This window comes from Quercus suber, unplaced genomic scaffold (genome assembly GCF_002906115.3).
Source record: "Quercus suber isolate HL8 unplaced genomic scaffold, Cork oak 2.0 scaffold_71, whole genome shotgun sequence".
Taxonomy (NCBI): domain Eukaryota; kingdom Viridiplantae; phylum Streptophyta; class Magnoliopsida; order Fagales; family Fagaceae; genus Quercus; species Quercus suber.
Genome location: NW_027069536.1, coordinates 209,226 through 233,606, shown reverse-complemented (window position 1 = coordinate 233,606; position 24,381 = coordinate 209,226). Strand labels below are relative to the sequence as shown.

Sequence of the window (24,381 nt, the reverse complement as noted above, 5' to 3'; positions counted from 1 at the left end):
ATATTTTATAAACCTCTGGAGCCACATATCGCCCTGTTCAAGGAGAGAGTTACTCCATTAAAAACAGTTATACCTGTCAATTGAAGCTAAAAGTACTTATGATACAACATGATGTATTATAACACAAAGAACATCTTAAAGCGCTTTCCATTAGCAAAGAGGAAATTTTCAGATTTCAATGCATTAATCTAATTGAATTTGAGATATTGCAAGGGCTTTGGGAATTTTGTGTTTAGGGACCATTTGGCAAAACCCAAATGTGTAGCCTTACTCTCTTTTGCAGAAAATGGCAACATACTGAAAAATTTTACACAATTGCCAAGAGATACAATTCACTTTACTCTCTTTTTGTAGGGAGACAATTATATGACTGTAATTTCCCAAACTGCCCCTCCAGACCAATGCATAAAAGCAACAAAGGGGGATGCAAAGATTCAGAATTAGAAGAAAAATACATACAAGAAGCGTCTTGACTAGTTATAGGTCGGTTTTCTTTAACAGTATTTGCAAATTTCAGCTGCTTGCTGACCCCGAAGTCTGCAACTTTCAGATGTCCAGAATCATCCCGCAGTAGGTTTCTGTTATCTTACTCGTGAACAATCAAGAAACTTTTCAATAATTTTGATATTAATAATGCATATTTTTCACACCAATATTGTGGAAAATGCTTAACATGCAAAGCGGACAAGAAGTCAAGCTAACAAAGAGAGAGGGAGGCAGAGAGATAGAGGGGGTGGGGGGGTAGAGAACATACGAAGGCTCAAGATCTCGGTGGATTATTGCTTCAGGTTTATGCTCATGCAAGTAATTCATTCCTCTGCAAAAAATATAGTGTATATTAGGATTCGGCGGTTAAGATATAAGAAAACGTCCAATAAGCATCAGCTAGGTCAACAAATAAGGTCAGATTCTAAATTCAAACTATATTTATATAGGGAAAATTCAATAACATAACATTTGCATTTAACAGCAGAAAGAACAATGAACCAATAGCTGAAATTGGAATACCAAGGCTACAAAGTTGGCCTTCAGGTACAACCCATGGCAAGATACAGGACAACACTTCTAATGCTGATTTTATCAGTTCAAGTATGTGGGTTTGCTAATCATATGATGGTGCCTAACATTTTACTTCTTTCACTATTTGGTCTTCCAATAATTCCATTTCAATCAAGAATTATGGGTCACTTTACTAATAATAGATCAACCAGCTTGTCTAGGCTGCTCATGCTATTGATACCTCAGCAAGGGTTCCACAATTGTTCTCCACCCCTCACTCTTTTTTTCAAGCAAAAATAAAATAATAGGTCAACGAGCTTTTCTTTTTCTTCCTTTAGTTTAGAAAGGGAAACACCGCTTTTCCATTGTATTATACATCTCTCCTGCTCTTATATAAGTATTCTACAATTTATTAAACAGATTATTTAATTACTTCTTTGTTTTTAGTTTATGCAGAATAGGGCAATCCCTGGGGCAAATAAAATCTTTAATCCTGAACATCCTTGTTCATAAGATCTATAAGAGTGTCTACAAATAAAATTGGTTTTTGTTTTGTGATATCAATTCCCAATAAAATTCTTGTAAAATCCAAATTCAAATTAATCAGATCATCAGATTCCATGTCAATCCCTGGGGTCACAAATCTTCTCAATGTCAACAGAAAGAATTTGCTACAAATTTTAACATGCAAAACATTTAACTGACCTAGCAATGTCAAGTGCAAACTTCACAGCTACTGTTGGATTTAAGGAACGTTTTCTTTTCAAATAAGTACAAAAATCCCCCTGCGAAAGACAATAATTGAACAAAAAGTATGAAAATCATTTTCACATGCAAATGATGTGGTGTAAAGTGATTTTAATACATCAACAAGTTTGTCTGATGAGTATCACACCATCAGCCAGATGACAAGTATGAGAAAACAATAAAACTGCCTCTCTCTCTCTCTCTCCCCCCCCCCCCCACCTCCTCCTTTCCCCTTTTTGGTTTTATATGGTCCATGTACATCAGGAAAAAAACATCTCATGAAACCATCTAAGCTATTCAATTTGCTCAATTGACACCCCAATCTGAAAGAATCGTATCATTGGGTATAATTACAAAACTACCATCATTTCTTTGCAATGAAAATCCATAATGTGCATCTAATTTAACTCTAAATTTAAACGGTAAGGGGTATATGGACACAATTCTCTCAAATTCGGGTGTCAATAAAGCAAATTGATACTTTTTCTTTGAGGAGGGGGAGTTTGAGAGAAGGGGGGGGGGGGGGGGTGGCGCAGTGTAAATGGAGTGAAAGGTTAGGGTGGAATAGTATAGTTTTCCCTTATTATTAAGGCTATCATATAGTTTTATATTGAACACATACTTACAATTTTGTTAATTTAAAAAATAATAACAATAAATAAATAAGAAGAAATTTCACCCTAAAAGTAAAGGAAAGTTCCAATAGCCACTAGATGTATTGAAATAAGCAATATTATCAATCGTTGTGTTTTTTCTAGTCTTTTATTCATCAGTATGATTACTACAAAGTTTCTATTGGAATATTCACATGCGAGTAACATGGTTAGTTAAGTAGCAAAGTCCCACATTAAGTACTATTGAGAAAAATGAATGATAAATATATTATAATTAGACCCAAACCTATTGGCTTAAGCTTCTAGGTCAAATGGTGTCCCAATGTGTTATATTAACTACACAGTTAGTCTCCCCAATGAGTTACTTCTCCTGAACAAGTGGTATCAAAGCCATGGTTTGAGGGCAAGTGTTTGTTAATGAATTACAAAAAGAAGAACAAGAAAGACTTTCATGTTCTCTCCACCCATGGTTTAGTAAAGGTTCTACTAGGTGCATGTTGGTGACTCCCATAGTTATGCAAGGAAGACTCATGTTTGCCCCACCCATGGTTGAGTAAAGGGCACACTATTAGTGATGGTGATGCATGCACTTGGATTGTAAAGAAAAGGCTTTCGTTTAAGGGGGAGGAGGCTCACAAATGAAGGGGGAGATTCATTAGAATAATCATGTGTGAGTAGCATGGTTAGTTGAGTAGTGAATCCCACATTGAATACTAATGAGAAGAATGGGTGGTTAATATAATATAATTGGACTCAAACCCATTGGAGTCTACTCAAGTAATGTACCTATATGTTATATTAACTACTCAATTAGAGTTTTCCCAAAGTATTCTCTCCCCAATATTTTATTTTGCACTAATCTCCACTTCTTTAAAATGTTATCAGAATCAACCTTAAATTCACGTTTCTTTTAGTTTTCTGTTTCTTTTGATAAAAGTAAACATCAATCAGTTTCACCTAGACAATTCACTTCACTGTGAAATACTGGTGCAACAAAAAAATGACATAAATGGGTTTTTTTTGGGGGGCGCTGAAGACAAGGAGGTGGGTTTTTTCCAACTACTTGCCAGACAGTTCATTAAGGTAGATGCTTTTTCAAAAACAGATTAATCTGGCAATTGAACATGTACCGTGCCAGACATTCATCGAAGTTCCACATACATTAGACATCGATAACTCCCACCTAAGCATTGAAATCCTTATGTAGGATGCCTAAAAACACTCACATCTAGTGCATAATTATTAGGTTCCAAGTGTGTCTCAACTCAATATCTATCCAGGCATCTCACATGGTATTACTAAAAAAGATTGAAAATTTCCCAACTGGCTTGTTAATTGTCATTTCTAGTGCAGGCAGAAGTTCCACAAATCAACTTTTCCTCATTATTTTACCAAACCAGTTGGTGCAGACACGATTTATTTTAGAGTTTATCACTTCAGAATTTTCTTATTTGAGAATTGTATGGGATTTAATTGTTTTTTTTCTTTTAATTAAACTTTTGTTATTGATGATTTGACGTAATCCTGGAAGCCCTATGAAAAAGATGCTCTAGCAATCGTGAGGCAGGGCTCTTTGCATCAGAATTTATCTATAATTTGGTGGCAATTCCAACCACCGGTAGGTGGTGAAGCCTTGGGTCTCATGATCAGTTCCCTATTTTCCCTGTTATTTCTATTTGCTACACTACCGGTTCAGCATCACCAAAAAAGCAACATGCTAATAGATAATGACACCAATAAATAGCCAAAGAAAAGACAAAGCAAATTTACAAAATGATAAAATAATAAGGATTTAAGAACAAATAATCAGAATATTCCAATAATTCAGAAGCTAAACTTTTCCTTGTTATGGTGGATATAAAAAGAGGAATAACCTTGGGTAAATATTCCGTGACAATCATCATTGGACTGCTTTGGGTTACAGCACCCAAAAATTGGACAACATTTGGATGGCGTATTTTCTGAAGTAGTGCTAGCTCATCCCTAAATGCCTCCCTGAGATGCCATAAAGATATTGAATATCCAATCATTATAAAAGATACTTTGAATTTTAACTCTTCTATCTAAATTGGAATAAATAGTAAAAGAAACAATAAAGGAGAAATAAAATCCACTCACACTTTATCATCATCACTAAAGACTTCCTCCCCAAGAGTTTTAACAGCAACTTGAATTCCACGCCATAATGCAATGCGAAAGGTTCCCTGTCATATTTTAAAAATAGAAAATATGCAATAGTTTTAGAAATAAAGAAAGCAGAATTCCTCAAGTCAAAAAGTAGGTAATTTAGATCACTATTGTTGAGAGATTAATACATGTGCTTGCTAATTTGATGCCACATATACAGTTGAGCCATCTTCAGAATTTTAGGACAACATCTATATCATTAAAATTAGAAATAATATCTACAGCCAAATTATTAATTCCACAATAGTGACTTGATTATTAAAATCATCTATTTAAATTTGTATGAATAAAAATCATCTATTAAATTTGTATGAATAACATATTTTATCAGCCAAATCACATGATAATAACATCTTTGAACTAACAAATCCCACATGTTTAACAGTTCTAAAATTTTCCTCCCTCAAGATATTCTACAACTACTACAAAATGTCACAAAAGACATAGATTGCTAAGAGTTTAAACAATTAAAGGAACTATTATCCAAACCCAACATGTTATAATATTTCAGGCACAATTATTGAGGTAATGAAGAGGAGAAGAGAATGCATGCATGCATGCATGCATGCTTGCATACATACATATAAACATGTTTGTGTGTGTGTGTGTGTGTGTGTGTGAGTGTATTCAACAATTCCAAGCATATTATCAAGTAAGTCAATGAAGATAAGAATATCTTGCGAGGTTTTTGTGTACACGCATTGTGTACACTAACTTCTCATCTTTTTTTTTTCTTTTTCTTTTTTTTATAGGTAGATAGTAGGGGGGGGGGGGGGGGGATTCAAACCACAGTCATGAGGCATCACAAAGAATACTATTACCACTAGACTATCACTTTAAACCCTCCTCTCGTTAAATTATATATATCTATATATATATATATATATTAAAAAAAGATAAAATAAGAAAATAAGAATATTAACTACCGTGAAATGAAAGCTTGACATGTTACCTTTGTTATGTCAACACTATTAGAAAAATCAAGCTCACTAGGACTAATCTCATATTCCGGGACTTCACGAGCATTTTGCACATGCATGGGAGCCATCTAAAATGAAAAATTCAAGGTGACTATATATATAAGCATATAAAGCGAATGTTCACAGCACGATAAAGAAACAAACACAGCAAAGTTATTAAGAACCCATGAGTAGAACTCATCCTTGAAATCCGGCTTACAAGGAGAGGGTACTCAAGAGTTTATAAACACATGGTTAAGTTTACACTTAATCCATGTGGAACACTAGGATCATAACATAACACCACGCTTTGCAACCGACGTCCACAAATCTAACCTCTAAGTCGCTCCTTCCAAGATTCAACCACAAAGTCGTAACTCATTTGATCCCATACTAAATGAGTTACGTTCAATTACTCAACGTGGTGGTTGGCTTTGATATCAAATCTTAGGAACCCATGAGTAGAACTCACCCTTGAAAACCAACTTACAAGGGTAGGGTGCCCAAGAACTTAAAAACACATGGTTAAACTTTCACTTAATTCATGTGAGACACTAAGATCATAACAAAGGTAAGGACTATAAAAGTACACAATAAAGTAAGATTCAAACACAATAGAAGACAAGTAAGACATACCGGAGGATTTGCACCATGTTTCTCCAAAAGTTTGATAACATCATGGTTTTTGTAGTACACTGCATCTGCAAGAGGCTGTAAGATAAACCAAGAATCATTTTCCAGTGAGAAGACCTGCAAGCTAAAAATGAGGATGAACTACATTTCATAGCATAAATGTTGTCTCAACTTATTATCAGCTTTTCAAGTCCTACAAATTTAAGGAACTAAACTGGTTAACAACAAATCTAACTTTTTGTGCACAATAAAAAAATAAAAAATAAAAATAAAAATAAAAAAAGAGGAATTGTGTGTGCCAAGCCAAGTCAAGAATTAAAATTTAAAAGTTCAGGCTTGTTCAATTAGTTTTAATATCGACCGCGAACCAAGCTTGAGCTTCTTACCAATGAAGACACTCCGTTTGGTTTGTTTTGATGTAAAGTGTTTGCATACGTAAAATGTTTTCAGTCATTTGAAATTATTTTTAAATGTTTGGTGTGAAATGAAATTTTTCAAGCACAACCCACCAAAATTTTGGTGCCTCCCAGCCACCAGACCGACTATACAACCACTAGATGGAGGGGAAAGCTATTATGTGTTTTTGTAGAAAAACTTACCAAATTTTTTTTATAAAACTTTTAACAAGATTTCATAAGAGATTTTATGGTCAACAAAAAAACATTTTCAGATTTGACCAAAATAAAATAAATACAGTAAAACAAAAACAGACGGCACTCGAACTTGTTCATCAGCTGCTTAATTAACTTATTCTTTCCTATAATATAGTGAGACCACGACTAAAATTTTTTAGTCCTTCAATAAATCTGTGAATTTTTACTACGAATGAGTTGCTTATATTACCAGTAAACTTCAAATAATAATTTCCTATCATATGGAACTATTTTACAAACTTAACTATAAATAAACACAATGTTTTGTCAGCTCAAACTGTTCATAAACAGTTTGACAGTCCTGAATCCGTCACTCTATCTCAACCAAACACATTGTTCAAAAAATGGTTAAAAAATAAAAAAATAAAAAGATTAAAAGGCAGCAAATTACCGTGCTGCCCCAGCGGTCCATGGCGTCAACGACGGCGCCGCGATCGAGCAATAATTGGACGACGTCGGTGCTGCCTTGGCAGGCAGCGAGGTGCAAAGCGGTTCGCTTATCGATGTCTTGGAAATTGACGTCGGTGCCGGAGTTCAGAAGCTCTTTGATCCCTTCCAAGTCTCCCTCGTTGGCCAAGTACATCAGTCCAACTCTAGAATCAATCGCCTCCTCCGCCTCCGCCTCATCGGTTGAAGTCGCCGCCGCATTTTCCTCACGCTCCGGCGCCAGAGACGACTGCCTCATCATCTTGGACCGAGCTGACGGATTGGGATTAGGATTAGGATTTCTCTCCATATACAAGTACACGCAATACTCTGTGCTGTGAGTGATTTGGTTATTGTAATGGGAAAGACAGAGAGAAAAAAGAGGGAATATATGATAGCGTGTTAGACAAGTAGGTGGATAAGGAGAAGGAAGGAGAGGGTGAGTTGCCTTTCTTGAGAGTTTCTTTACTTATTAGTTGGGAGAGACAGAAGATCCTGTTTGATAGTTACGAAGAATCAAAGACGGAGTGTATCATATTTTACTGTATACGCGTAAAAGTCTAGGGGGGGGTCACTTCAGTCAATCCAGACTTTGATTTTGAGGACGACTCCTCCTGGGGTGGGGTGGGGTCCCATCTCTNATTGATTTTCCTGCTATCCTTGATGTTAAAAGAGTAAGTTACTAGTGATGAAATCTAAATTCAGATTATGGCTTGGTGACTGATGATATTTCTCTATGGGGTCTAGCTGATAGTGTCTATGGTTGTCTTTTATTTTATTTTCTTTTTGTTTGAGGACAAACAAAGTTCTAAGTTTGGGGGTGTTTGATGACTTGCATAATTTGGCATAATTTATCACTTCTCAACTTTAAGCTTTAGTCTAATTTTATTTATTTTTTGTTGATTTTAGACTTCATTATTGTTATTTAAATTTTATTTCAGATTTGAAGGAAATAAAGATTTAACCAAATGAAAGAGAACTAAAGAGGGCTGAAGAAAGCAAGGTTTTGGGCTGAAAAAGTGCAACATGTTTGAGAAAGAAGAGTGGGCTGATTAAGTGAATGGGCTGAAAAGAAATTTGTTTGTGGGCTGAAAAGAGCACCACGTCTAAAGCAGAAAAGGGCACCATGACTGAACTGGAAAGAGAGGCAGCTGAACACTAAAGAGGGCTGAAAAAAAAAAAAAAAAAAAAAAAACGTTGGAGAAAGAGGCTGAAACAGAGTAACGTTTTGGGCTGAAAAGTGGAACGTTTTTGGGCTGAAAAAAGGGCAACATGTTTAGAGAAAAGAGAGGCGCTGAACTGAGAAAGAGGGCTGAACTGAGGGGAGAAAAAATGCGTTCTTTGCTGGACAGAGAGCGCTGAAACTGAGAGAAGAAAAGGGAAAAAAACGCTGAAAGCTGAACCAGAGAAAAAGGCTGAAACAGAGGGGCTGAAACAGAGGAAAAAAACGCTGAAACAGAGGCTGACGCTGGAAGAGAGGCTGAAGCAGAAAGAGAGGAGAAGAAGCTGCGAACGCTGAAGCAGATTTTTTTTTAGCGTTAATTTTCCTGTCAAGTCTTCTCAGAAAAATTATGGTGAATTCGTTTATGTTGAATTTAATTTTTACATGAACTAAATTTACTTTATTCTAGGAAAACGATGTAATCTAATTCCGAACTATGCTTGCTTTTCCATGTTAAATTGAATTAATTCTCTTTATGTTTGTCTGATTTATTCTGAGCTTACTGCTTCTAATTAACCGGCCATTAATTAGATGATTTTGATCTTGTGATTTGCCGTCGAAAGAGGGAATTATAGGATAGATCTTGAATATTTCGGCATAGGTAAATATAGAGATCGAAAGACTTGTATGAACCTGTGTAGTATTAAAATCATTGGTCTTGATGCTTTCTTGCTTTATTAAATTACACACTCTTGTGTAAATTGATGAACAAGATAGGTTCCAATTGACTATCGAAAGAGGCTTTTGGATGTTTTTGTTGAGATTGCTAACAAATAGAGAGAATTAAATTAAATTAGCTAGATGAGTAAAGCATAGTGAGGAATTAGGTGAAATCGATTTCCTAGAAGTTTTCTTCCCATCAATTTGATCTTCGAACAACATCTTTCTTTTCCTTTGCACATTTTCTTTAAATTGATTTTATTTTAAATTCCAATTACAAAATCCTTAGTGACTTCTCTAGATAAAATCGAGATTAGCATAATTTTGGTATTTGTCAAAAGTAAGTGACCAATCCCTGAGGACGATACTCTTCTCATCACTTTACTATAAAACTACGATACTGTGCACTTGCAGTTTTGCACCGATCACTTTTTCAACCTGTTGTTTAGTGTGAACTATAAACTACCATGGGTAAGTCTGATTTCTTTTTCTTTTTTCTTTTTTCTTTTTTAAGTAATTCTAACATCACTTTATTGTACCGCCACTTGTACACTAAGAGTTCGTTTAGTTGAGAGGATAGAAAATTAAGGAGATCGAAAATAGAAGAAATATGAAAAAGTAAGTGAATAGAAAAGATTTTAGTTTTCCTCATTTGTGTTTAGTTGAGAAGGAGAAAAAGTGGAAGGATAGAAAACTTTTTAATTTTGTTGAAAATAGGGTTTGTAATCACCGCACACCCTTGGTGCAATGGTCACTCCACAAGTATAAGTACTTGTGGGGTGTGGGGGAGTAAGGGTCAGGGTTCAAGTCTTTAGGAGGAAATTTCACACACATATACACTTAGATTATGTTAGAGTAGAATTCCTATATTGTATAAAAAAAAAGATTTGTATAAATTTACCATCATATCCCTATTAAATAAAACAAAAAGTAATACATTATACTTTTTTTAAAATTTGTGGATAGATGAAAGTGGACATTTCAAAAAAAGCATAAAAAATCATCGAAAAGTATTTTCTTAAAAAAATAATAAAAATAAAAATTAAGAAGAAAAAAGAAGGAAAAAAAGAAGAATCCACCACCTAACAAAACCAAAGAAAGAAAAAAAAAAACAAAAACAAAAACAAAAACAAAAACAAAAAGTCAGGCGTTACAAAGGAAAAGTAAAAAACAAAAAACAAAACAAGACAAAAAGTCGGGCGTTACAAAGGAAAAGTAAATAAAAAAAATAAAAACCAGGAACGTCAAAGAGGTGGGGGTAGTTTTGTCCAAATACTTCTCCCACTTTTTACTTCAATTTGGATAGATTGTATTTTGAAGGGAGGAGAGAAAACTTATGGGCCCCGCTACTTTTCTCTCCCCCTCCCCCTCTCAACCAAATAATGGAAAATGTCATTTTTCATCCTATTTTCCTCTCCCTATGGCTATAAGTGCTTGTGGAGTGTGGGGGGGTAAGGGCTGAGGTTCAAGTCTCCAGGAGGAAGCTTCACACACATATACACTTAGATTATATTAGAGTAGAATTTCTATCTTATATTAAAAAAATAAAAAATAAAAAAATAAGGTTTGTATAAATTTACCATCATGCCCTCTTAAATAAAACAAAAGGTAATACATTATACTTTTTATTAAAATTGTGTACAGATGAAAGTGGACATTTCAAAAAATAACATAAAAAATCATCCCAAAGTATTTTCTTAAAAAAATAATAAAAAAAATTAAGAAGGAAAAATAAGGAAAAGAAGAAGAATCCACCACCTAACAAAACCAAAGAAACAAAAAACAAAAAGTCAGGCTTTACAAAGGAAAAGTAAAAAAAAAAAAAAAAAAAAACAAAACAAAACAAAAAGTCAGGCGTTACAAAAGAAAAGAAGAAGAAGCCAGAAACGTTAAAGAGGTGGGGGTAGTTTTGTCCAAATGCTTTTTGCCTTTTCCCACTTTTTACCTCAATTTCGAGAGATTGTATTTTGAAGGGAGGAGAGAAAACTTATGGGCCCCGCTACTTTTCTCTCCCTCTCGCCCTCTCAACCAAATAATGGAAAATGTCATTTTCCACCCTATTTTCCTTTTTCTATTTTCTATCCTTCCTATTTTCACCCCAACCAAACATACCCTAACATTTTAAAAACAAAAAAAAAAAAAAAAAAAAATGGAGTTGCCATATACTTGTATCTGCAGACTACAGGAGTAAGTGGTAGTAAAATGAAAGAAACAAGGGTCCACTTAATTATGGGCATTGCATATGACCCTTGAATGCATGTTCACTTCTTTTTGTTACCACATACCTTTATATGTGGCATTTCAAAAATGTTAAATTTGTGTGTGTGTGTGTGTGTGAATAATAATAATTTGATAATTGCAAAATAGAGTAGAATTTATAATTCTTGAAAGTTGGCATTTGTTACTTTTATGGCAAATTACACTTTTGTTTTTTTGAGAAACAATTACACCTTTTTTTAATCTTAAACTATCACTTCGATTATACTTAACCTCTAAATTATCAAAAAAAGAAATTGATCCCTTAAAGGTATAATTGTGTTTCAATATTCCCCTACCATTTGTTTTAGTGTAAAGTCTGACAGAATTTAGCATTAAAAGACAAATTCATCCCTCTCTACAAAATAGACGGTCAAGGGGTAAATTAAAAAAATAATAAAAATAAAAATTAAGAAGAAAAAGAAGGAAAAGAAGAAGAATCCACCACTTGACAAAACCAAAGAAAGAAAGAAGAAAAAACAAAAACAAAAAGTCAGGCGTTACAAAGGAAAAGTAAAAAAAAAAAAAAAAACAAAAGTCAGGCGTTATAAAGGAAAAGTTTAAAAAAAAAAAAAAAAAAAAAAAAAAAAAAAAAAAAAGAAGAAGAAGAAGAAGCCAGAAACATTAAAGATATGGGGGCACTTTTGTCCAAATGCTTTTCCCACTTTTTACTTCAATTTGGAGAGATTGTATTTTGAAGGAAGGAGAGAAAACTGTTGGGATATTGGGCCTGGAAACCCATCATTTGCTCATATTATGAGTCTGTGGCCCAATCCGAGGACAAGGGGTTGTCCAAGGATGAGGAATCTTATTTAGTGAAGGCTATATTAGTAAACAAAGGTTAGCTTTGACCATAATGTCTTAAGGGATAGGCCGAGGATAAATTTGTCCCCGGATAACCAATGCCGATGTCCAAAAAAGTTTGTTAGTCACTCGAAATGAAGTTCCAAGAAGTTTCATCAATGTTGATAAGCATTGAAAGAGTGATGAACAGGGCGATGCCTTAAAATATCTAAGGAGGAAAGTTGCTACCTCCACATTAAATGCATTGCAGCTAACACCCTGGCCGCATTAATGTGGAGGTGATACCTGAACAGTAGGTTACAGCCTTACAACTGCTACATCAAGACTAATAGAAAGGGATGATGGGACAAGTATCTACAAGAACTATCTAGCATGCACGTGTGAAGTTGGAATGAAAGGGAAGGATGATATAAAAGGAAGAGGATGCAACAAGGAAAAAGGACCGAAAATCACAAGAAGAAACACTGTAGCATTCAGAAACCAAACTTGTAACCCAATTTGAGAATAATATACAAGAACAGTGCATCTTGGACCTTGTTGGGGACTATTTTTCTTCAATACAACCCTATTCGTATTCATTATCTTGTCATCTGAATCTATTCCAGCGTTTGTTTGATCAACTAAAGCTCAGTTTTCCAACCCATTCTCTATAAATTTATTGTTTTGGGCTTTTTGGGGTTAGGTCCATCCACGTAGTGAGTTACGAGCTTAAATCTGGTCCTTACAAAAACTTATAGGCCCCGCTACTTTTCTCTCCCCCTCCCCTTCTCAACCAAACAATGAAAAATGTCATTTTCCACCATATTTTTCTCTCCCTATTTTTCATCTTTGCTATTTTCACCCCAATCAAACATACTCTAACATTTTAAAACAATAAGAAAAAGGATTGTTGTATACTTGTATTTGCAGGAGGATATGGTAGTAAAATGAAAGAAACAAGGGTCCACTTAATTATGGGCATTGCATATGACCCTTGAACGCATTTTCACTTCTTTTTGTTACCACATACCTTTATATGCAGCATTTCAAAAAATGTTAAATTTGTAAGTTTGTGTGTGTGTGTGTGTATAATAATAATAATAATAATTTGATAATTGCAAAATAGAGTAGAATTTATAATTCTTGAAAGTTGGCATTTGTTACTTTTATGGAAAATTACACTTTTGTTTTTTTTGAGAAACAATTACACTTTTTTTTAATCTTAAACTATCACTTCGATTATACTTAACCTCTAAATTATCAAAAAAACAAAATTGATCCCTTAAAGTTATAATTATGTTTCAATATTCCCCTACTATTTGTTTTAGCGTAAAGTCTTATAGAATTTAGCATTAAAAGACAAATTCATCCCTCTCTACAAAATAGACGGTTAAGAGGTAAATTAAAAAAGATAATAAAAATAAAAATTAAGAAGAAAAAAGAAGGAAAAGAAGAAGAATCCACCACTTGACAAAACCAAAGAAAGAAAAAACAAAAAACAAAAAAACAAAAACAAAAACAAAAAGTTAGGCGTTACAGAGGAAAAGTAAAAAAAGAAAAAAACAAAACAAAAAGTCGGGCGTTACAAAGGAAAAGTAAAAATAAAAAAATAAATAAAGAAGAAGAAGAAGAAGAAGCCAAAAACATTTAGGGGGCGTTTGGTCATACAGTTCAAAACATGTGTTCAGTGTTTAAAACACATAATAGTAGTGTCCAAAAACAGAAAAACACGTTTGGTGGCCCATCCCTGTTCAGCTGAAGTTTGAAAAACGTTGTTCAAAAACATGGGCTTTTGAAAACATACTCCGAGCTGTTTTTAAAACAATAAACACTATGTTCAGTGGCACTTCGGTAATAAACTTGAAAATTATTATGGCCCACCTGATCAGCCTTTTTCAATTGCTATCTCCTCTCTTCCTCTCATCTATCTTCACGCCGAATCAAGCACCTGGTACCAAAGATCTCCATCTCACCCACACACCGAAGCAAGCCAACAAAATTCTTAGCTTTTTTCGTACTTTTGCTCAGTTTTTTTACAAAATTAAACACACATACCAAACACATTTTCATGTTTTTTGAACACTAAAACATATTGTTTAAACCATAATACCAAACACATTTTTTTGTTTTATAAACACTAAAAACACGTTTTTCAACAACACTTTTTAAACAACAGTTTTCACATCTTTTTAAACAACAATTTTTGAACTCTATGACTAAATGGGCCCTTAAGATGTGGGGGTAGTTTTGTCCAAATTCTTTTCCCACCTTTTACTTTAACTTGGAGAGATTGTATTTTGAAGGGAGAAGAGAAAATTTACGGGCCCTGCTACTTTTCTCTCCCCCTCCTCCTCTCAACCAAACAATGGAAAATGTTATTTTCCACCATATTTTCATCTCTCTATTTTTCATCCTCCCTATTTTCACTCCAACCAAACATACCCTAACATTTTAAAAACAATAAGAAAAAGGGTTGCCATATACTTGTATATGCAGGAGTATATGGTAGTAAAATGAAAGAAACAATGATCCACTTAATTATGGGCTTTGCATATGACCCTTGAATGCATGTTCACTTCTTTTTGTTACCACATACCTTTATATGCAGCATTTCAAAAATGTTAAATTTGTGTGTGTGTGTGTGTGTATAATAATAATAATAATTTGATAATTGTAAAATAGAGTAGAATTTATAATTCTTGAAAGTTGGCATTTGTTACTTTTATGGCAAATTACACTTTTGTTTTTTTGAGAAACAATTACACTTTTTTTTAATCTTAAACTATCACTTCGATTATACTTAACCTCCAAATTATCAAAAAAACAAAATTGATCCCTTAAATGTATAATTATGTTTCAATATTCCCCTACCATTTGTTTTAACGTAAAGTCTGACAGAATTTAGCATTAAAAGACAAATTCATCCCTCTCTACAAAATAGACGGTTAAGGGGTAAATTCGTCTTTTAATACTAAATTTTGTTAGAGTTAATAGCAAAACATACAATTTTGAAATTGGAGAGTTGACCATGCATTTCAATAGTTTCAAAGGTGATGTGTAATTGGGATAATAGTTAATTGGGTAAATAGGTTGCTTATGCAAATGGAATAAAACTTTAGGGGATAAAATCTAAATTATAAAACTTTAGAATGAAAAATTCAATTGTCCCAAACTTTAGGGGGTGTAGTTTCCAATTTACCTTTATTTTGTGTTCCTCTTGATAGTTTTGTTATACATTATGATTATTAGTGTATTAATTATTAATAATACTATATCTATAAGTGGACTATTCATGTAAGAATTCTTGACTATGCGGCCTGAATTCAGTAGCCTCTTATTAACCCAAAAAGAAAAAATCCTTAGCCTCCATTCGGATACCAATGAAAAATAAAAATTATTTTACTATTTCACTTATTTTTACTACTATTTATGAGTCTCATTGCATTTTTTGGTAATATTCATGGGCCTTACTATACTATTTTAGCTAACTTTTACCTTTATTTATAATATTTTTAGTAATAAATTTTTAATTTTAGCAAAATAAGTTATATCCAACTAGATCCCTAGTAGCCTAAGAATACTGGAGTGAAACTAATATCTGGTGGTCAGGTTATCAAAAAAAAATCTGGTTGTCAAAACAAAGCCTAATTTTCAATTTGGGCCAATTCGGTTGGGCCCAAATCAAATCGAAATGTGTCCACACTCCACACTCATACAACTTTCGGACCGGCGAGTATTATATATATCGCGCGCGACGCTACTATACGTGGCCACATGCCAAGTGTCACCGCCATTCGGTTTTACACATTCCCGAAAATACCCCCGCCGCCCTTCGTAAAAGTTTTAAAACCCCAACTCAACTCAACTCGTGTCTTTTTGTAATAATAGATTAGAACGGTACATTTTATCCGTAGAGGCTTAAACCCGGCCTGGAACTGGAGGTTTGAGACCGATAAATATAGAAAGACTTAAAAAGAGTTTTGAATTTTGTGAGCGGAGAAGATGAAGATACAGATACAGTGCAGCGCTTGCGAGACAGCGGAAGCCACCGTGGTCTGCTGCGCCGACGAGGCGGCGCTATGCTGCTCGTGCGACCACAAGATTCACACCGCCAACAAACTGGCCAGCAAGCACCAGCGCGTCCCTCTCTCCTCCTCCTCCACCACGCCCAACTGCGATATCTGCCAGGTAAATTTCCCAACTCTCTTTCGTAATTTCAGTTTCTCGCTTTCATTTCCGAAACGCCAGAAAGGTGTAAGTTGAACTACAGGGCTCTCTGCAATTAATTTTAATTAAGTTTCATGCTGTGAAGGCATGGTCGATGAATCTAAGAAAGTTGTAGTAGTAATTTAAATTGGCGATTTGGTTTTGGATGATTGGTGGAAGTGGAACTGCTTTCTTTCGCACGGGTTAAGATAATAATAAAGTTCACTGAGTTATGTTTAATTCTACCAATTGTCCCTGCCCATATGGGTGCTATAGATTTCCTTATCTAGACAAGTTGAGCTCCAAAACAAGCACCTAGAGGGTCTTTAAGCACTACAAGATTACCTATCCTCATGTTTCACTTGAGTTAGAGCTTACTGGTATATTGAGTATAGCTAGAATTTGGGTGGGGTACATGGTAATGTTCAATATGGTGTTTTATCTCTGGCCTTGCAGAACTGCTATAGACTAATAGAATATCTGTAATTTGTGTATCAAAAAACGATAATCTTTGAAACACAAATGATGTGGAGTGAGACTGACTGTACAAGTTGCATTCTTTTTCATTTGGCTTTGGCAGATGATTGGGGCGGTTCTCACCATCCCAGGAACATAAATACAATTTTTTCAATGACTTTTTATCACTAAATACAAATTTTCAATGACTTTTTATCACTAATCTTTTCTCATCGTCCAAATTTTGTTAGAATAAAAACATGTTTGCAACACCCCCCCCCCCCCCCCGCCCCCAATTTTTTTTTTCCTCTCATTTTCTTTTTCCTTAACCAAATTTATCATCTTCTTCTTTGACTTTGAAAAATAATGAATATTCTTAAACCATGAACTCAAAGTGGAACACAAATACTGGTTTCCTGTACCAAGGATGGCATCGATAAACAATTCATGCAATAATTGTGTTCTTTTCATTTCAGTAGGTGGTAAGAAATTCATTGACATGGTTTCCTACATTTGATATCTAATTAATTGATTTAAGTTATGAAACAAAAATCTAAAAATGCAAGTGTTCAAAGTCATTGAAAAAGTAAAAAGTAGCAGGTTGTCTAGCCAAAACTTTGTGCACTCGTTATTGCTAAACCGAAATAGCCACTTTGTAAGATCTGTACGAAAGGAAGCCCGTATGTCCCTTTTGTGATTTTCTTGGACTTTATAAGACCAGGTGCTTTAATTCTCTCTATCTAATGATTAATGCTGTAAGTTTTCGGACCTGATATATGCTTATCAGTAAAATGTTGCTGTGATTCAAAAGTTCAATTATTCGTTATGGTGTCGCTCTAAGCAGTTCAAACATAAGATTTTATTGAATTAGTTTATGTTTTTAAATACTTATTAATTGTGATTTAAGCATTTTCTATCTACTGTGTAGGAAACTGTTGGCTATTTCTTCTGTCTAGAAGATCGAGCTTTACTCTGTAGGAAATGTGATGTTGCAATACACACAGCAAACTCCTACGTGTCTAGTCACCAAAGGTTTCTGTTAACTGGGGTGAAAGTGGGGCTTGAAGCAACAGAACCATGTGCGTCTTCTACCAAGGAGAAGTTGAGTTCTGCAGAAAAAGTTTCTGAAGCAATGCTATCCCAGCCAATGTCCAAAGGGGGTGGAATGGCTTCGTTCACTGGTGAAAGTGAAGAACTTATGCCCAGACAATTAAGTGGAAATGTAACTCTTCCAACAATCAAGGCACCATTAGCTGGAGGAGGTACCATTCCTGGGGTTGTCCCAGAGTGGTGCTTAGATGAATATCTTGGATTGACAGGTTTTAGTCAGAGTTATGGGGTCATGTACTGCATGTTATCCAAGGCCGACCCTAGACATTTTGGGGCCTAAGGCGAGAACTAAAATGTGGCATTTTTTTATACTTATGTATTAATTAAATTAACATTTATTTAATATTTTTATATTATAATATATTTCATTTAAAATCTATTTTTTGTGAATTTCTTGTTCATTTGTGATATTTTCAAATTTTGTATTATATTTTGTTTATTACTAATAACAAATTTATCCATTGATCTTTTTTGAGACTCAATTAGTTTTTTTTTTTTTTTTTTTTTTAAGTTTTTCATATCTAGATGCATATTTTCTAGTAGACATTTATTCTAATCAAACACCATATTTATAAAAACTAAAATAAAAAATAACTTTCAAGTGTAGAGCAAATAAGAAATAGAATCTAATTTATATAAAAAGTTTGTTGTAATTTCACTGAACAATAACAAGATTTTAGTAATCTCAACCTGCACAAATAAAGATTTATTCATTATATTACCAATAACTAATATATATATATATATATATATAAACACAAGGTTAAAATTAAAGAAAAAAAAATTAAGTACAACCATAACAAAAGTACAAGTCCAGCCTAGCCAAGAAGATGCCAAGATGGCCACACAAGTCTTATTAATAAGACCCACTCACAAAAAACACAAAACAAATCCTATTACACCTACAACCCAAAAAAAAAAAAAAAAAAACCTTGAAGGCCCAAACTTCTAGCCATAACTCAATATAAACAGGCCCAGTCTTAATAAATAAAAAGTAGAGAAAGCCAAGCTTTATACCTCAAAAGTCAAAACTCATTCATCTACAAAATCAAAACGCAACAGCGAAAAAAAAAGAAAAAAAAAAAAAAAGGCAGTCGGCAATCCTCACTCCTTAGTCAGTTCAGAGTTTTCAAATTAAATGTGATCGGATGATTTAGATCGGAGGAAGCTTGAGCCAAGCAGCCAACAACAATAGAGAGAAAGAGTGAGAGAGGCGGAGAGCAAGAGCTGAGAGAAAAAAGCCGAGCAAGAATGAGAGTAAGAAACGGTAAAAATTTTAGGGATTTGAGGTTTTTTATTTGTGATTGTTTTGTGGTTAATTTCTTAGATTGGATTTGTAGTTTATTTTGTTGAATTTTGATTTGTCTAGGGATAATGATGTTATTTTTGGGACAATTGATTTGTTTAGACCAAATTTTTTTTTTTTTGTGCCACCAATGTTTAACTGGATATAACAAAAATTTTGTTTTTTGGTCAAAATGATGTTCCAGATTCTTTTTAGATTCATCTGAAACCATTTTTTTTCTTTACCTTCTACTCTTTCTTTTCTAAAATTTTGGGGGGCCCCTTCCACTTAGGGGCTTTAGGCAATTGCCTAATTGACCTATTGAAAGGGTCGGCCCTGGTATCATCTACAATATGTTTCCTTCTTCTATTGCAATTTTATGATGCTCCAAACTTGAAGTGCTTTAGCCCTTGTTTGGCAACCAAAAACAGTTATTTACTTCTTTTATTGGTTAGTGTGAACCAAAGACTGAAATATGAGATTTTTGTAACCATGGCTAATAGAGAGCTCTCACAATATATTTATTGATTATGATATAGCAATGGATCTGCATTGTATGCATGGCGCTTACCTTCTGAAAGATCACATCGCCTACAATCCCCTGAAGCAATAAAATAATGATAAATTCATTATGTATGGAAAGAAAAAAAAATTGTTATTATTTTTGCAAGATTAGAAGAGGAGTTTTCTTTTTTCTTTTTGATGAAGAAGACGAGTTTTCTTAGTTTTCTTTAAGTGCAATGGTAATATCTTCCGAATTGTCAACTATTTGATATCTTTGTTCAGTTTGTAGATTTGGAAGGACCTAAAACATTGTTAGCTTCTGACAGATTTATGGCAGATACTGTGCGTAATTATGTCTCACCTTTAGCAGGAGCAATAGAATTTCAACTGCTCTGAAATTCTACTAAAANATTGTTTTGTGGTTAATTTCTTAGATTGGATTTGTAGTTTATTTTGTTGAATTTTGATTTGTCTAGGGATAATGATGTTATTTTTGGACAATTGATTTGTTTAGACCAAATTTTTTTTTTTTTGTGCCACCAATGTTTAACTGGATATAACAAAAATTTTGTTTTTTGGTCAAAATGATGTTCCAGATTCTTTTTAGATTCATCTGAAACCATTTTTTTTCTTTACCTTCTACTCTTTCTTTTCTAAAATTTTGGGGGGCCCCTTCCACTTAGGGGCTTTAGGCAATTGCCTAATTGACCTATTGAAAGGGTCGGCCCTGGTATCATCTACAATATGTTTCCTTCTTCTATTGCAATTTTATGATGCTCCAAACTTGAAGTGCTTTAGCCCTTGTTTGGCAACCAAAACAGTTATTTACTTCTTTTATTGGTTAGTGTGAACCAAAGACTGAAATATGAGATTTTTGTAACCATGGCTAATAGAGAGCTCTCACAATATATTTATTGATTATGATATAGCAATGGATCTGCATTGTATGCATGGCGCTTACCTTCTGAAAGATCACATCGCCTACAATCCCCTGAAGCAATAAAATAATGATAAATTCATTATGTATGGAAAGAAAAAAAAATTGTTATTATTTTTGCAAGATTAGAAGAGGAGTTTTCTTTTTTCTTTTTGATGAAGAAGACGAGTTTTCTTAGTTTTCTTTAAGTGCAATGGTAATATCTTCCGAATTGTCAACTATTTGATATCTTTGTTCAGTTTGTAGATTTGGAAGGACCTAAAACATTGTTAGCTTCTGACAGATTTATGGCAGATACTGTGCGTAATTATGTCTCACCTTTAGCAGGAGCAATAGAATTTCAACTGCTCTGAAATTCTACTAAACAATAAAAAAGGTTCTATGAGAGAGTTCTTGGACTACCTACCGATGTCTCAAGGGCACTGGGCAGTGCCATGGCCCCTTCTTCACCCGCAGCCTAGAGTCTACACTGGTCAAGAAACATGGGAAAAGCCCCTAACACTTGTACAGTTGTACCAGATATAGACAGATCTCACAGGGAAAGACTTTATTGGCACCATTTGAATGCCATCTACTTATCACAGGGATCACAGGGAAGGCATTAGAAATCCAAAAGCTGCTTATGGGGAAAAGATAGAGGGGAAAATGTTGTAATTTCATATAGTTTGTTTTGGCTTTTGAGTTCACCTAGTTATACATGTTGTTTTTGGGTTTTTTTCTTAATGTAGATTTGGTTTATCTCTATTTTGTAAGCAAAAAGACCTCAACAAAGTCAGTTTAAGTCACTCAAGAAATTTTCCCTTTTAAATATATTTTTCTTTATATGTGTGATTTTCTCCATGAAAGGCAACCATATTATCTACTTGCCGAAACCTGAAAAGCAACAAACAAATTCATAAAATGAAATTTGTAAACCAACTTTGTTAGCTTGGAACTTGTATCAAAGTCTAGAAATCCAAGAATAAATCAGCTATTGAAATTTCCTTCTACAAGTCAAATAGTGAAGAGTTTTCAAAAGATAAAAGGCCTACTCAGATCCACTCTTATAATTGAATTAATGAAGGCTTATGACTTGATTGAGTGGAAATTCGTGATCTTGTTTGCTTGCTATTGGAGCTCCCAAGGTTTGTACATTGCATCAAAGTGTTTATAACTTTTTCCAAGTATTCAATAGATAAGTCTGTTTGAGATTCGTTTTTTTGCTAAAACTCAAAACTTTTTGTTGAAAGTATCATAGATAAAATAAAAGTTAGTTGAAATAGTACAGTAGACTCATGAATAATACCAAAAAGTGCAATGGGACCTATGAATAATACCAAAAAGTGCAATGGGACCTATGAATAGTAGCAAAATAAGCTGAATGGTAAAATAAGTTGGCAAAAATAATTTTTTCAAAACACACACTTTATTGCTTCTGTCTCATCTTCCTTAAGCAATAGATACTGAATTTGCTACTATAGTGGGAAAATTCCTTGTAACTTGTAAGCTATCTTGAAGTGCCGCTTTAAAAAGGATTGTAAGCCTCTCATTGATAAAATTACGGTCAGAACCAATTTGTGGTCTTCCAAAATGCAATCCTAAGCAGGCAGACTTCAGCTGACTAAATCTGTATTGTTTAGCCTTCAAGTATACTGGTCGAGGTTGTTCATCTTGCCAAAGATGTTAGGACGTTGTGGTACGGGGCACACAATTACAACTGAAGTAGAAATGAGAAAAATGAAAAATAATGAACACCAAAATTTTACGTGGAAAACTCCCAAATAAATTAGGAGAAAAACCACGGGCAAATTGTAGAAGGATTTCACTATTGCAAAAGGATTACAACAATTTCTCTCTAAAAAAGGAGAGCACAAATGACAATACTCTCTCTTATAATAGGAGAAAATACACTCTCTCTAATAAAGGAAAAACAATATTTAGGAGAAACCTCACTTTTGTTCTCTCTAAAGTCTCTCTCTCTTTTTCACCCAAAATAGGATTTTGCCTTCAAAAATTGGGATTGAAATTATGAAGACAAAAGACATGTATATATAGAGGAGAAAGGCGGTGAAGATGGCGGTGAAGTTAATGTGAATACAAGCTGTTTTACAGCTTGATATACAATCAGAATTCTCCACCGTCTTTGACTTCAAAGACTTAATATAGAAGCTTAATTGCTTCTTATCCTTTTGGTCAACAAAAGTGGCTTTACCGCCACAAAAGATGGTCATAAAAGTTGTGGGGCAGAAATTGAGTAGCTAATTGTGGAATGGCTCTAGTTCATCAGCAACTAGAGCAAAGGTCAATTAGGATTTGGTTTGCAAACCAAATTCTGTAGGAGGCTAAGGCTTGAGGAGTGGAACACGGCTGTAATTATTTGAGATTTGTTTTCTCAGCCAGATTCTATCTGGGTGGCTTGGGTTACAGGTACATGTAAATCTTCTCAAGGGTAAGAGTTTCTAGGTGGTGAAGACCCCTCAAGAACGCACCTAGTCATGGAGAAAGATTCTAAGTTTTAGAAATATCACTACGCATCCCAGCAAATTTGAAGTTGGCTAAGGTGAGAATATATCTCTACGGCATGATTGGTGGCACTTCTAATGGCATTCTCTACTTGAAATATGATCATAGAGTAATGTATGATGAAGCTAGCTCTATTGATGAGTATTATGAATATTGGTACTGAACATGGAAGCATGCTCAATTTAAGGAACTGATTACCATCCAAAGTTGATTGTCTTTGGTGGAACTATGAGTTGAGGACAAACCAGTATGTGTTTCACGCAAGACCGTACAATTGTTATGTGTTAGTGCTTGGAATGATCTAAGAAATCAGGTTCCCTGAGGTAAAATGGTAAATTGCTGTGGTTCCCTCAAGCAATCCATAAACATGTTTTTATTATGTGGCTTGTAATGCATAAGAGATTGGTGACCTAGTATGTTTGTGCAGTGTAATATCAACATTGATTCTCAGTGCGTTTTGTGCAAAACAAGAGTAAAAAGATGGGTGCAACTCTTCTTTGAGTGCATTTTCTCTCAAAGAATCTGGAAAACTGTCGAGTTTGTATGTTTAAATAAATCCTAAAGAAAATGTTAAAGATACTCCAAATTTTACAACATGACTTTAGCAAACTAACATGGCAATTAATGTGATTGGTGAATCTCAAAAACATAATAAAAGAATATCAAATTATTATTATTATTTTTTTTAATTGGTGACTTGTAAAAGCTAAGTAGAAAAATTTGTAGTAACCCTTGCATTTCTCAAATCCTAAAGTCAAATGGAATGATATAGTGGCATGGGGTGAAGGAAAAAGTTTGAGGGCTGTTATATGCAAACTAGCTATATGGGTTATTGTTTACCATGTTTGGAGACAAAAAAAAATGCTATTGTTCACCAAAACAACAATGGAAGTGTGATTGTACCATTCCAGACATGGTTGTTCGGGAATACACCACCAACGAGTGGGCTAAGGTGGAGAAATGGGAGTCACCACTTGTTTAGGTCAAGGAATCAAACTAACCTCTATGTAGAGGTTTACACTCCAAACCTTAAGTCCGTCGAGTTTGGGAAGGTATTAAGCACCGAAACTCGTCAGGCCAAGTGGACTAGTCTCTATCTTTGTATTTGTAGCCACATTTTAATAAGGACCCCTCCAAGGAACCTTCCTAATCATACAACAATTAAGTCAATCAAGAGGGCACATAAGGAAACCACATCAGGCAAATAAGGTGACATATTAAAAAATTAAATTTAAATTATAA

At 34.2% G+C, this 24,381-nt stretch overlaps 2 protein-coding genes and 1 long non-coding RNA gene across 3 annotated transcripts in view; 2 read left to right on the top strand and 1 right to left on the bottom strand.

The window, feature by feature from the left end:
• LOC112010998 (serine/threonine-protein kinase 12) overlaps positions 1–7,837 on the bottom strand; it is a gene marked incomplete in the record, with an annotated part of 10,546 nt that extends 2,709 nt beyond the window's left edge. The window contains 9 exon segments of the mRNA XM_065773213.1: positions 4–33; positions 460–578; positions 755–817; positions 1,705–1,784; positions 4,235–4,355; positions 4,479–4,564; positions 5,500–5,595; positions 6,143–6,217; positions 7,184–7,837. Of these exon segments, the coding sequence (XP_065629285.1) occupies positions 4–33; positions 460–578; positions 755–817; positions 1,705–1,784; positions 4,235–4,355; positions 4,479–4,564; positions 5,500–5,595; positions 6,143–6,217; positions 7,184–7,528 (1,015 nt within the window).
• An 8,172-nt stretch (positions 7,838–16,009) lies between these two features.
• Positions 16,010–18,290, top strand: LOC112011008 (B-box zinc finger protein 22). Its single transcript, XM_024043383.2, has 2 exons — positions 16,010–16,327; positions 17,730–18,290. Exons 1-2 carry the CDS (start codon positions 16,142–16,144, stop codon positions 18,189–18,191), a joined length of 648 nt encoding a protein of 215 aa, XP_023899151.1. The 5' UTR covers positions 16,010–16,141; the 3' UTR covers positions 18,192–18,290.
• Positions 18,291–18,688: 398 nt separating this feature from the next.
• On the top strand, positions 18,689–20,112 carry LOC136067416 (uncharacterized). Its single transcript, XR_010628879.1, has 2 exons — positions 18,689–19,178; positions 20,027–20,112. It is a non-coding gene; the product is annotated as an uncharacterized LOC136067416 (long non-coding RNA).
• Positions 20,113–24,381: the final 4,269 nt, after the last annotated feature.